General features: G+C 34.7%; 1 protein-coding gene across 1 annotated transcript in view; it reads right to left on the reverse strand.

Moving 5' to 3' along the window:
* SMC5 (structural maintenance of chromosomes 5) overlaps positions 1-14,207 on the reverse strand; it is an 80,763-nt gene that overhangs the window by 15,384 nt on the left and 51,172 nt on the right. The window contains exons 14-18 of the mRNA XM_043976607.1: positions 10,427-10,600; positions 9,258-9,427; positions 8,089-8,212; positions 7,527-7,649; positions 2,710-2,835 (exon numbers count right to left, since the gene is read on the reverse strand). Coding sequence (XP_043832542.1) covers positions 2,710-2,835; positions 7,527-7,649; positions 8,089-8,212; positions 9,258-9,427; positions 10,427-10,600 — 717 coding nt within the window. The remainder of the gene's footprint in view (positions 1-2,709; positions 2,836-7,526; positions 7,650-8,088; positions 8,213-9,257; positions 9,428-10,426; positions 10,601-14,207) is intronic.

Consider the following 14,207-nt stretch of genomic DNA (forward strand, 5'->3'; position numbering starts at 1 on the left):
ACATGTTGGACAACTGGCTCCACAGGGATAGTGATGGGCTACAAGAAGTCAGTTAGAAAAATACAGCATGAAAAAGATCCAGAGGGGCAGAACTAGGAGCAAGGGGTGAAGTTCTACTTAAGGGAAATCTGCCTAATGAGGTCATGTATCTCCTTAACCCTGGAAGCCTTCAAGTAAACAGATGCTCAATGACCACTCTGAGGAAAATTTAGTTCAGAAGTCTTTTAGTACAGCTCTATCTGAGAATTACTTTCTAGATGAGATTTGGTGTAATTTATGATCCTAACAATCCATTCCCTACTTTTTACTCCATCAAGGCCCATCTCTTCTCATTTTCACCCTCTAGAAAGCAATCTGATTTCCCTTCCTTTTGAAATTTAGTATGGTAGAGGTAGGGGTAGGAGAAGGATCCATACGGTACCATCTACATTGTGAGAACCAGGTGTGGACGACCTTCTCAAAATAAGTTCTTTCAGAGGCAACTTTAGTATGACAAAAGCTTTTTACTGCATTCTCATGAGAATGGTAAAAACAATCATTGAGTGCCAGTGCTGAGAGTATGCAGCCCATATTTATCCTAAGCCCTGACTTGGTAAGTCCCTCCCCTTAGTCACTATAGGTTGCTAGGCTCAGGTTCACAATTTTCCCGGAAGAGTTCTAACTAAATTCTTGATATGTTACCCCTCACATCCACATGCACCTTCATGCAACCCATGATCAAAAATGGGGTGGAGATTTTAGGCATGGGGGGAGAAGTTAATAAGTCTATTAAGCAAGTGCAGTAGTGACTAGGGTTGAACTTTTCCCTATTTTTACTAGAGTACTGGCAAGAGTCAGCTTAAACTGGTTTTTATCAGTTCTCCCTCTAGCCCTGAAAAACTTACTTTTCTCAAATTCTTGAGCTGACTAGAAATAGTTCACTAGATAATCTGGCCTTGCTGTTCCTTATATGGGCATGCTTTTCCCTAACTAAGAAGAGTCCACTACTTTAACAGGTTGTTACTGTATCTCACATCCATTTTATATTTCTGAGCGAGTAGGGCAAGATCACATTGCTTTTTTTAAAGGCAGAAAATATTTAGGGGTAGAGGTTGGTTTTAATGGGGACTTTTGCTTACTAAAAAAGTTTTCACTAATGTATATGTAACACCAGTATAAATTTAGATTAAATTCCATAATGATCAAACTGATTCTCTGTCCACTTTGTGAGTGATATTATCATATCATATCCATGTAGAAGATAACTTTAATCCCAACTAGAGACATGCCTCAGTTGTCTATACTTCATTTGCTCTTTATCTGTGTTAAATAGTTAACATTTTTAAAAACTAGCAATAAATTATGGGGAAAAATGGACAAGAAGCAAATAAAATGAGAAGGGACTGTGAACTATGGGTGAATCTCATGGAAAGAATACTTATACTGATTAAATCATAGATATGTCAAAAAATAAAGGCCATTTAGGCCAACTCTTTCACTTTATGGGTGAGGAAATTAAGGATTACTGAAATTAAATTACTTGCCCAGTATCATACAGGTAGTAAATGTCAGAGCTAGGATTTGAAGCCAATCCTCCAAATCCAGTGCCCTTTCCAGTGTGATAATAAACTGCCTTCCAAAGAAAGTTTAGTTATTTGCTAAAGGTCATATAAAACTAATTTGAAGTGAAGCAATGGCTAGCACCTAGGTCTCCTGAGTGCTAGTTTCTAGGATAGTAAATTTAAATCTAGAAGAGACTTTAGAAGTCATCCAATCAAACTCATTTTACAGTTGAAGAAACAGAAGCCCAATAAGGTTTTGTGGCTTGTCCGAGAACATTTCTGTAATAAGGAGCAAGTTAGGGTTTGAACTCAGGTCCTCTAACTCTAAATCCAGTGCTCTTTCCACTTTATCATGGTCTCTTTCCTTCTTCCAGGGAAGCTAAAGCAAGAGTACATGAAAAATTTCCACAGTCACAGAACTATGTAATCAGTAGAAGAAACTGGACTAAATCAAGTCTTTCCTGTTATGTAGTACATCAGTGATTTGCAGACATTTAATATTTAAGTGGAAAGCATGAAAGCTTTTCTTTTTTTCTTACTAACATATCTGGGCCCTTTGATAATTTCCCATTCAACTAATGCCCTAACCTGTAGGAATGCTTTTCTCAGTCTTTCTTCCACTAAATATTATTCTTGGTTAGTATTTCTCTGACCCTCCCATTGTAGTCCTCTTTAACTCTTACCCTTAAATCTCCATGATCCCAATATATATGTTTTTAAAGATAGAAGAAATGGGTAAGAAAGGACCAACATAAGTGCTCAGAGGAGAATGATTTCTTGGTGATCACCAACCCAAGATTTGAAATTTTGGTACTACAGCTACAAAAATGGTCCCTCTCTGAAATGATCAGTAATGCCAGTGGCTTAGATCTTTCTATGGCACTTAACAGTTTAAAAAGCAATTTCCTTACACATTATTTGTACAAGTCTTATTATATCCAATATAGAGGTAAGAAAATGGGCACAGAGAAATTCAGTGACTTCTGCAACATCATACAGTAAGTACATTAAAGGGCACAACTAAGACTAGAATTTAAGTTAGCTGATTCTCAATCCTTTCCTTTACACCACATTTTCTCTCAGCAGTATGGGGTAGTATGCAGAAGACTTAAATGCTAACCAAAATAGAGATAATAACATCTACATCATTATGTATTCTCATACTTACTGTCTGGTATTCTTGAGGAATGGTCTGATCTGGGCCAAGTTTACAGATGTTCCTAGCTTTCTTCATAAGTTCTTTGCACTTCTCTAGAAGTCTACGTTTTGTTTCACCAAAAACATTGTATTGTTGCTATTATAATAAAATGAGAGCGACTCTTAAGGATTTGGATTATAGTTATTACAAATAAAAGCTCTATTTCTTTAAATCATCATAGCAAATTTATCTATATATTTTACTTCACAATCATAAATAAAATGTAACAGTATTAAAAGTTATGGTTAACTTATTGACAAGGAAATTCTAATTTAATTCTGAGAATCAAGGGTAAACTTACCTATATACATCTAGATAAGAAAGATTTAAATATACAATGTAAACATGTCATAAAAGGAAAAATAGCACGTATCTTTCACCTAGAGAATGTCATGGGATAAAATATGAAAACAGAAAACAATTGATTTGACATACAGAACATGACAACAACTGTACTGAAACAGGAAGAAATAACCAAATGAAAAACACTTGTTTTTAAGGTTTCTTGTATTCTGAACCAATTCCTTAAATTTGAGTTAGAATTACTTAGTTCCTATAGCCTGCTACCCTAGATGTTGTTGATCCAGCTGGGCAGTATGAATAAATTCACTAGCACTGTTATCAGCCTTCCCCAAACCACATACCCCACACCATATTGCCCCTTCAGGGATCATGAACCATTGAAAACTGGAGATCATGGACAGAGACAATTTGTCTACCTTTTCTCTCCAGGATTCCCTAAGACAGGTTTTCAGTAGATTACTAAAACATTAAAGGCAAGAGACTTGAAGGGAAGATAAATTCTTGGGATTGTATATCTAGGCCTCTAGATATGAAGGCCAATTTAGTCCTAGTCACAAGATTCACTCTGTACAATAACAAATAGGGGATTATTTCACATAAGGGAACAGTGACTATAATTTCTTATTATGGTTTTTTTTTTGGTTTTTATAACAAAGAGTATAACCAAACTATAGAAAAAAGACTTAGTAACACTACTAATTATATGAAAAACTCTTAAGAAATAAGTATCTGATATATTCGCTGAGATTATTTTTTGAAAAACTTTGATTTACAGGTAGGAAGATCTGGGTTTAAAGTTTTTCTACTGGTAACTTCTAGTGGAAGATCTTCAGAAAATTTGTTCTAAAAAAAATCTATATATACATATGCATATTTGTTGTTGTTCATTCATTTCAATTGTGTCAGACTCTTCGTGACCCTTGGTCCATAAGGTTTTCTTGGCAAAGATACTGGAATAGTTTGCCATTTCCTTCTCCAGTGGCAAGAAGAGGTTAAGTGATATGCCCAAGGTAGCATAGGTAGGAAATTTCTGAGGCTGGATTTGAACTCTGGTCTTCCTAATTCCTGATTCTCTAGCTACTGAATTACCTAACCCTATTGTATACACATTATATATCAAAAACATATATATTATATGCATATAACACATATATAATAGTATATATGTGTGTTTGATATTATATATACATATATATACACATACATACACAAAGAAAGAACAAATTCTCTGGCTTTAATATAGGAGACAGCTTTTCTATGGGTGACCTCTAGTGGAATATATTAGAATAGTCCTTTGAAGGAATACACAGACATGTGTGTGTATATACACACACATAGGCATATATGTATACACATGTATATTTTTTATAAGAACACATTCTCAGAAAACAATTTTACTATTTTCCACTAGAGGTCTCCCATTGAAAAGTTGTTCCTTATTTTAAACCCAGATCTATGTCTATATACATATATATTCTATTGGATAAGAATGTCCTTGGGAGGATTTATAGAGGAACATGGTCAAAAATAAAAGCTTAAGGAAGGAAGCTTGAATTGGTTACTATTTACATAAGTTTAGAGAATGCCTACACCAATGATATTGCAGATGCATCAAATATATATTACTTAATAACACTGAAGTACAAGAGTAAAAAATGTAGGAAAAGATTTCATATGAAAGGAGTCAAGCAATTCTAGATAGCTTGAACTTTTACCATGTTATCTATTATTTTCTTTTTAATCAGTGCTGTTCTAGACTTCTTTCTGTCATGTATAACTACAACAAATGCCTCTCCCATTTAAAATCAGATTACAGATATATTTACAGCACAAGACAGATGGATTTCAGAATATGAAAACTAGGTCATCACTTGAAAACTTGCAAATACTAAACAGTAAGCATAATTTTTAAAAATCAGTATTATTTATGGAAATGATTTATTGATTGTTCAATTTATTAAGGTAATTTCCCCTTGGCTCTCTTAAAGGGGGGATAGCAAGAGAAATACATAAAACCATGTGGAAATGAATAATGAATGGCAAACATGAGGAATATATACAGGAAGCAGAAACAGGGGGAAGGAATATTCTACACATATTCCCTCACTTGCTGCTTCTGGCCAGTGAAGATAAGCTAACAATAAATAATTGTGTTATATGGCTGATGTGTCCTCAGCATGGCATACTGATATCATTAGAAATATTGCTTCGTCTGTGGAAAAATTGGAACACTAATGCATTGTTGGTGGAGCTGTGAACTGATCCAACCATTCTGGAGAGCAATTTGGAATTATGCCCAAAGGGCTGCAAAGCTGTGCATACCCTTTGACCCAACAATACCACTTTTTCCCAAAGAGATCATGGAAAGGGGAGAAGGACCCACATGTACAAAGACATTTATAGCTGCTCTTTATGTTGTGGCAAGGAATTGGAAGTTGAGGAGATGCCCATCAACTGGGGAATGGCTGGACAAGCTGTGGTATATGAATGTAACGGAATACTATTGTGCTGTAAGAAATGATAAACAGGAGGAGTTCAGAGAAACCTGGAGGGTCTTGCGTGGACTGATAATGAGTGAGATGAACAGAACCAGAAGAACATTTTACACGGTATCATCAACATTGTGTTTTGACCTACTGTGATGGACTATATTCTTCTCACCAATGCAATGGTGCAGAAGGGTTCCAGGGAACTCATGATGGAGGAGGATCTCCAAATCCAAGAAAAAAAAAAACTGTGGAGTATAGATGCTGAATGAATCATACTATTTCTTTTGTTTTTGGTGCTGTTGTTTTTCTAATTTGAGGTTTTTTCTCATTGCTCTGATTTTTCTCTTATAGCATGACTAGTGCAGAAATATGTTTGATGTTTTATATATATATATATATATGTGTGTGTGTGTGTGTGTGTAAAATATACATACATACATACATACATACATACATATATATATAAAAAAAACCTATATCAGATTGCCTGCTGTCTAGGGGAGGGGGGGAGGGAGAGAGAAAGACCTGAAATTGGAAAGCTTGTATAAACAAGAGTTGAGAACTATCTTTACATGTAACGGAAAAAAAAAAAATACAAAAGAAAAAAAAGAAATATTGCTTTCTGTCATTGTTGTACTTTTGAGAATCTATACACCCAAATATTAAACTTAAAAGTATACAGATGAGGACACGAAGAATCAGAGAGGTTATATGGCTTGCCCAAGGTCATATGGTTAATAAGTGGCAGAGCAGGTACTTGAACCCAGATTTTGTAATTCTAAATCCAGTGTTCTTTTTTCCACTATAATCTTTACAAAGATACTAACAAGAAGGCAACAAAACATCAAGAAATGAACATATTCCTTTTGTTCCAGAATCAATAGCAATGTCAAGAAGAGAATCTAGACTTTGGAACTGTCTGTTCCATAGTCTTATAATTATAGGTACTTATACAGTCTTTTATGGTTTGCAAAGTGCTTTACACAGATCACTTCACAAGCTCAATAGTATAGGTATTATTATCTCCATTTTATAGAGAAGGAAACAAGAGTCTGGCAGTGAGGAAGTGATTTGCATGTGGGCCCCTGGCAAGGCATCCATATTTTCCTGACTCCAAGGACAGCACTCCCTCTATCTCCTTGGCACTGCCTGTATTGAACTAGTATATTGTTGGTCTGAGATTTTGAATTAAACAGTTTATAACATAATAGGGAAATGTTAACAAAAGTATATTGTATCCTGATTTTGAACCTTTTATTCTCTGAAGATATCCCTATGATGACATCAGAATTTTGTTGGATTTTAACTTGAGTATCACACATTTGTCCTCAATTCTTGTGCCATCATTTAAAATACTATTTTAAGCAATATAAAAATATATTAAGATATGTTTTTTTAAAAGATTAGACTAATGTTTCAATATACTAAAGGCTTCCTTGACTTAATGGAAATGTTCAGATATGGGTATTAAAATAGACAGTAACATCCTATCCTACCTTGAGTCCATTTTAAAATATTATAGGAGGTAAAAATAGCAAAGCCAAGAGCTATTATTTACTGATTATAAAGACTCTAATGTCCAGGGGGAAAAAAACAGACAATAGTACTAAATAATAAATTAGGCAACCTAATTTTTCTTAAAAAAAAAAAAGACAATTTCAAAAACCAAATCAAACCAAAGTTTTGAATATAATATAGTTTTTTCCATCAATAAGTTTCATGAAGATAGTAAAATTTATGGCATATATGGATTCAAAGGACAGGGATTCAAACCCCAGCTTGGATAATTAATTACCACCTATGTAACCTCAGGCAAGGTCACTGAATATCTTTGGATACTCTCAGATGTAAGATGAAGGGGTTGGATAAAATGACTCCTTAGGTCTCTTCCAGAACTAAAAAACCTGTGATCCAAAGATGAAATTGCATAGAAAAACAGGGTTTTTATAATTAACAAAATTTCTTATTCAAAATCAGTAAATAGTAAAACCTTACCTCCAGTTGCCGCAGGTTCAATGTTGCAGCTTTATATTCTGTTTCCAACTTGTTCTTCTTATAGCCTTCAGTGGCTAGCTCAAGAACTAAATCTACTTTTTGTACATTCAACTTTGTGCAAGTCTGGTAACAAAACCCATAAAAGCGTGTTTAGATTTTATAAGCTCTCTCACATTTTGTATTTTAGATTTTAGAAGAACTTTTATTCAAGACTGAACAACAAACCAAATACCAAAATACAATTTTAAAAAATCAATTTACTCAACTGTACTCTATTAAATCATTTCTATCAACTCTATTTACAAGATTCTTGCAGAGCAAATGTGAGTCTCAATAAGGTTGGTTCAGTTGCAAGTTTCAATGGGGCACACTTTTGTGTAACTTGACTTACGATGGCAGAAGTCAAGGGCAGGGATTTATGTTCACTAACAAAATGTGCTTTGAGTATGAAAAATTTTAAAGTAAAAAGTAAAATTCCTTATTTCAGAATGGCAAAATCAAGCTTTTAAAAAGGTTTTAATATCTTTCCTTGACATAATTACTCCAGGTTTCAAAACCTTACCTTAATTAGCTTCAGTAATTCAGAAACCAGTTTTGCTTTTTCGGAATTAATTTCTTTGATTTTGGCATTTGTCTTCTGTTCCTCCTCTTCAAGATTGTAAGTACGATTTTTCAACAGATTTAAACTGCACAAGAAATAAAATGATACCTTGATATGGTGTCCTGAAATACTGGGAGAAGAGTTCCATCTTAACATTCAAGTCCTGGCTCTGTCACTCAATGGCCATCTTGCCTTGCAATCAGAACCGGAAAGGGGCCTAAGTTTCTCTTTTATAAAAAGAGAGAGCTAGACTAAATGACTTTAAAGTCCTACTAGGTCTCACACTCCATGATTCTAAAGGTTTACTGAAGATGTATTATGCTTCCACTATTATCAAGGTTTTCTGAGGCAAATACAAAAGAAACACAATGCATGGCATGGTTCCACCAAAGGAGGAGGTAAAACTAGCTCAGAGCTCTAAACACAAACATAACAAATGGTTTCTTTTAAAATGAATGAACCAACTTGAATTGGATTGATCGATGGGAGGGAGTTAGACTGACAGAAAAAGACGAAAGGATTCTAGGCAGATGGAAATTCAAGAGCAAAGGTGTAGAGTTGAGAAAAACTTGAGAGATGGAGGAGGTTGGGAGAACATTCACCTGATGGGAACATATTGCAAAAGTTAGTAGGGTGGAGTTAGATTATGGAAAGTCTTGGAAGCTAAGAAGGGCTGATATTAGCTGCAGGCAGGAGGGCAACATGTCCACCATGTAACAAAAGAATAAAAATAGGAATCTTTCATATACTGAGTTCAAATCAATTTAACATGATGGAACTTATAATTCCTTAGGAACGCATATGTAGAATAAAAATTGTACTCGGGAAAAAACCTGTCACTTATTATAGTGTGAAATACTAAAAAAAGTGCAAGACTTAGAGGCAGGAAACCTGGGTTCAAATACTGCCTCCACCACTTATTAGCTGAGGAATCACTGGCACATCACAATTTCTGAGACTGCTTTCTCATATGTAAAAGGGGGATAATATTTTGTATTATCTGCCACATATAACTGTTGTACTTTGTTAACTTTAAAGCACGATACAGATTCAAGTCATTAGTATTGTTATTAAAAAGAGAAGAAAAAAATTGAAAGTAACAATAATAGTTTAGGCTGAAAATATAATACCTATCTAATTTGGAACCAATTTTCTGTTCCAGCTGATTCCTTTTGGTTTTCATGTCTTGAAGGTCCTTCTTTTTATTTCTGAATTCATTGTCTCTGTGTTCAAGATGTTTGATTTTTTCACGAAATGCTATTAACTCTATATCTAGTGTTTGAAATTTTTTATTTATTTCCTATGGAAGAAATAGATCCAAATTGTAAATATACATTTAAACAATTCCCATTTCAACTGGCTTAAAGGCTACCCCCCAAATATAGCCTTTAACTCATAAAATAACAACTTAAAGGACAAAATGTATATAAAAAGAATCACATAAAATTACACATTTGGGAAAGACCTGTCTCATGTTTGTATAGATGAGAACCTTTATTGATTATTACTCTCAAATTCATATTTCCTGGCCTGCACCAAGTTTGTATACCTCTGAGACAGAAATATCCCATTCAAATTAAATTTAAAAAATTTTACATCAGGTTGTCTTTCGGCTAAGAAATCTCCCCTCTTTGTGAAGGCTTCTGAACTGTGGTGAAATGAGTTGTTGTTGATCCTTCCCTTGTCCCTCATTTCCCCCACACTTCCCATAATCCTACAACACAGTCCCACCATACCATCTTCTGCTACATTGGTAAACAACCTGTGTGTGTGTGTGTGTGTGTATGTATAAAGTATTTCATAAATGACCATACACTTGTCAGACACTTCTGTCCTTTTGACAAGTGTAAACTTCTCTATTCCTGTCATGCCAGCTTCTTAGGACTCTAAGTCAAGGATAAAAGCTCTCAATTGTTATCCACTTTGGAGACAATAGCAACTTCTAAACCCTAACTGGCCTTTTAAGGCTGGGGAGAAGGTTACTTGTCCTCCCTTGCTCCTTAATTTTTTTCCTCTCCTTTTTCTATTAGGACAACTGATTGTCAGTTACGTATTAGAAACACCAGAACTTTTTGGCATCTATCAAGCCCTCACTTCCTTCTCCTGACTACATCCCATTCTGTATCATGGAACTCCATGAAGCTATTTGTGCAGCAGTGAGTAGAAGTCCTAGAGTAATCAATACTAAATTTTTACAGTCTTAAGTTTTATATAAGTGAGGTTTTTTTTGGGGGGGGGGTTTAGGGGGAGATAGAAGAGGAAAGAGCAGTGACGTCTCCTTTGGGGGCAGATTACCTACCTTGTCCTGCTCTTCCAACTGTCTTCTTTCCTGTACATTCACAGTAAATGTGAGAAACTGGGCTGTTTTCAGGTGTGTGTTACTGGAAATAATGTCATTTGAATAAATGGAAGTTTTTATAACATACTTTTCTTCAGCTGTATAAATCTGTCTCAGTTTGGTTTCATGTATAACCTAAAATGAAAAATATGATCACTTATCTGGACATGCGCATTCCTTTCTCTCTCTCTCTCTTTTTTTTTTTGGAAATTTATGAGGTTTTTTATTTTTTCTGTTACATGTAAAGATAGTTCTCAACTTTTGTTTATACATGCTTTACAATTTCAGATTTTTCTCCCTCCCTCCCCCCCTCCCCTAGACAGCAGGTAATCTGATATAGGTTATATCTATATATATATATATATATATACACACATATATATATATACACATAATAACATTAATCCTATTTCTGCATTAATCCTGTTACAAGAGAAAGAATCAGAGCAGTGATGCAAAACCTCAAAATAGAAAAAAAAAAACAGCACCCAAAACAAAAGAAATAATATGGTTCAATCAGCATCTATACTCCACAGTTCTTTCTTTCTTTTTTTTTCTTGGATTTGGAGATCCTCTTCTATCATGAGTTCCCTGGAACTCTTCTGTACCATTGCATTGGTGAGAAGAATATAGTCCATCACAGTAGGTCAACACTCAATGTTGATGATACTGTGTACAATGTTCTTCTGGTTCTGCTCATCTCACTCATCATCAGCTCATGTAAGACCCTCCAGGTTTCTCTGAACTCTTCCTGCTCATCATTTCTTACAGCACAATAGTATTCCATTGTATTCATATACCAACTTGTCCAGCCATTCCCCAATTGATGGGCACCCCCTCAACTTCCAATTCCTTGCTACCACGTAAAGAGCAGCTATAAATATTTTTGTACATGTGGGTCCCTTTCCCCCTTCCATGATTTCTTTGGGCAAAAGACCTAAAAGTGGGATTGCTGGGTCAAAGGGTATGCACAGCTTTGCAGCCCTTTGGGCATAATTCCAAATTGCTCTCCAGAATGGTTGGATCAGCTCACAGCTCCACCAACAATGCATTAGTGTTCCAATTTTCCCACAGCCTCTCCAAGATTTATTATCTTCCTTTTTTGTCATTTTAGCCAATCTGATAGGTGTCAGGTGGTACCTCAGAGTTGTTTTAATTTGCATCTCTCTAATCGTTAGAGATTTAGAGCATTTTTTCATATGGGAATAGATAGCTTTGGTTTCTTCATCAGAAAACTGCCTGTTCATATCCTTTGACCATTTCTCTCTCTCTCTCTTTTAAAAGATCAAAGCATAAGAGAATACATTTGAGTTCTGAAGGGTTAAAATTAAACAACTATACCTCTGAAAAAATGATAAATTGTTGCTAATTTTTTAAAAGTACTAAATATTGAATGAACTCAGACCAAAAGACCTAGAAACTGCTTTATCACCAACTTAATTCTAATACACTAGGCAAACAAAAAATTCCTTGAAATTTTCTTTATTTCAAAGTATAGAGTGTTACATATACACATTTTTTTTTTATACTTTCAGTGCTTTCAAAGTCTTACTGTGTCACCTTAAGCAAATCATATCCTAATTTCCCCCATTAAAAAAAAGTCAAACATAAAACATTTGGCCCTGTGTAGGTGGTCCTAGACCTTAGGAATTTTAGGTTTATCCAAATCATTCATTGAAAAAATTTCAAATATCCTTAAAGTATAAAACTAGAAATAAATGTTGTTTTATGGTGTCTTAGATATAATATTTTGTAATTTTTTTTCTATTGATGTGAATTAGTAGGAATAATAGGGCATTCAAAGAGCTTCTTGGTCTCTTGAAGTGCCTTTGGCTTCCCATGTCTTTCATTGTGGCTTAGTCCTGCAACTTTACAGCTGAGTAGGGTATCAGACATAAATGAAGTGTTTTATGGTGTTTGAAGTCTCTGATATCTATAATGACTCATTGCTGAGAATTCTCCTTTTCTAAAACCACTATGGACCCTTAAAATTCCATCTCATGATTCCCTAAAGGTATGAGGTCTAAGAAAAAAAAAACTGAAAAGAAATCTCAGGAGTTGAGGCTGCAAAGCAGCAGAGTGGAAAAAGCACTGGGCTTAGAATTAGGAACACTTTAGTTCAAATCCAGCCTCACATATAACTGTGACCTTGGGCAAGTAACTGAACCTGTTTACCTCAGTTTCCTCATCTGTAAAATGAGGATAATAATAGTGCCTACTTCCCAGAGTTGTAAAGATTAAGAGATAATTTTTGCAAAGTGCTCAGTACTGTGTCTGAAATATAGTAGGCAACAAATAAATGTTAGCTAATTTAATTCTAATAAATTAGGCACAAATGCTACTGGGAACCTCTATCCATATTTTTCTAAACTTTCTAACTTAAATTCATAACATTTTAGAACTGGAAGGGACTTTAGTGATCACTCCATATACCCTCATGTTACATATAAAGAAAACAGGGCTAAGCTGCCTAGTTAATGGCTGAGATGACCAAAAGAATTGAGACTCCTTATCTTCTAACTTACAGTTCTTTCCACTACAATGTTTGCTGCCTCTTGCTTAAAAGAAAACAAAACAAAACACATTCCTTCCTCAAAGTAAAAGCATTACTTTTTCTTAAAAAAAAAAAAGCTTTAATAATTCAAAAGATCCATGATTTCATTGGTATATTACCTCCACTAACAAACATACTAACCCTTCTATGTTTTACTAGAGAGGCTTCATGAATTTCAGTGCCTGGAAATCAAAATCAAAACCAATCATCCAATGGCCAAACTTTTGGTGTTTAAATGAACAAGGCTGTTCCTTACACCACAGTTACCAAGCTTATTGATGGGCCCAGACTCAAAGACTTTCCAATCATGGCTGGTATTCTCTCTACTAGCTAATCTTCAAGATAGTTTATTCCCACACCATGATTAGGAAAGAGGAGAATTCACTTAGGTCTGTTATCTGGAAATAGTACTCCAGGTTTTATACAATTTTTATAAAAGGTCAGGAGCTAGCATGGCATAACAGATGGAGTACAGAGTCAGGTAAATACACATTTAAATCCTAACTCTAATGTTTCCAAGTAATGTGACCATGGACAAATCACTTAACTTTCCTGAGCCTCAGTTTCCTCATTTGAAATATGAGAATAATAAAGCCTGAACTATCTACCTCATAAAACTCAAAGATCAATATGAAAGGAATCTCAAAATTAGGTAAAAGACTTCTTTCTTACCTTTTCGTCCATTGAAAGGCCTTACTAACAAAAGAGGAGTGAGTGGTAGGCTTCATAAAGTAATGTGTTGGGAAAAGGACTCCTAAGGAGAAGGCCCACTAAAGTAAGAAAGAACTTTGCAGTAATTCTTCTGGGGGAGAAGTTCTTAATTTAGAATCCATGGATAGATTTCAAGAGATCAGGAACTTGGATGGTGAAAAAATTATTTTGATTTCAAAAATATTTTGCTAATAGATAAATGGTTTCTTTTGTAATCCTATAAAATTTATGCATTTAAAAACATTAATCTGAAAAAGGGTCCATAGCTTCACCAAACTGTCAAAATGGTTCATGACACAAGGGGTCAAGGGGTATGGGAGGTAACAATTTAGTGGTTACTCTCTTGTAATTTTATGGGTAAGATAGAAGTATTTATTTATTATACTGCTATGATCAGTAAGACAAGGGGGTGTGTGTGTGTGTATCTGGTGTTTTGAGGTATGTGGAAGTATATGTGTGTGCATATGGATGTTTGTT

This window comes from Dromiciops gliroides, chromosome 1, assembly GCF_019393635.1.
Source record: "Dromiciops gliroides isolate mDroGli1 chromosome 1, mDroGli1.pri, whole genome shotgun sequence".
Taxonomy (NCBI): Eukaryota; Metazoa; Chordata; class Mammalia; order Microbiotheria; family Microbiotheriidae; genus Dromiciops; species Dromiciops gliroides.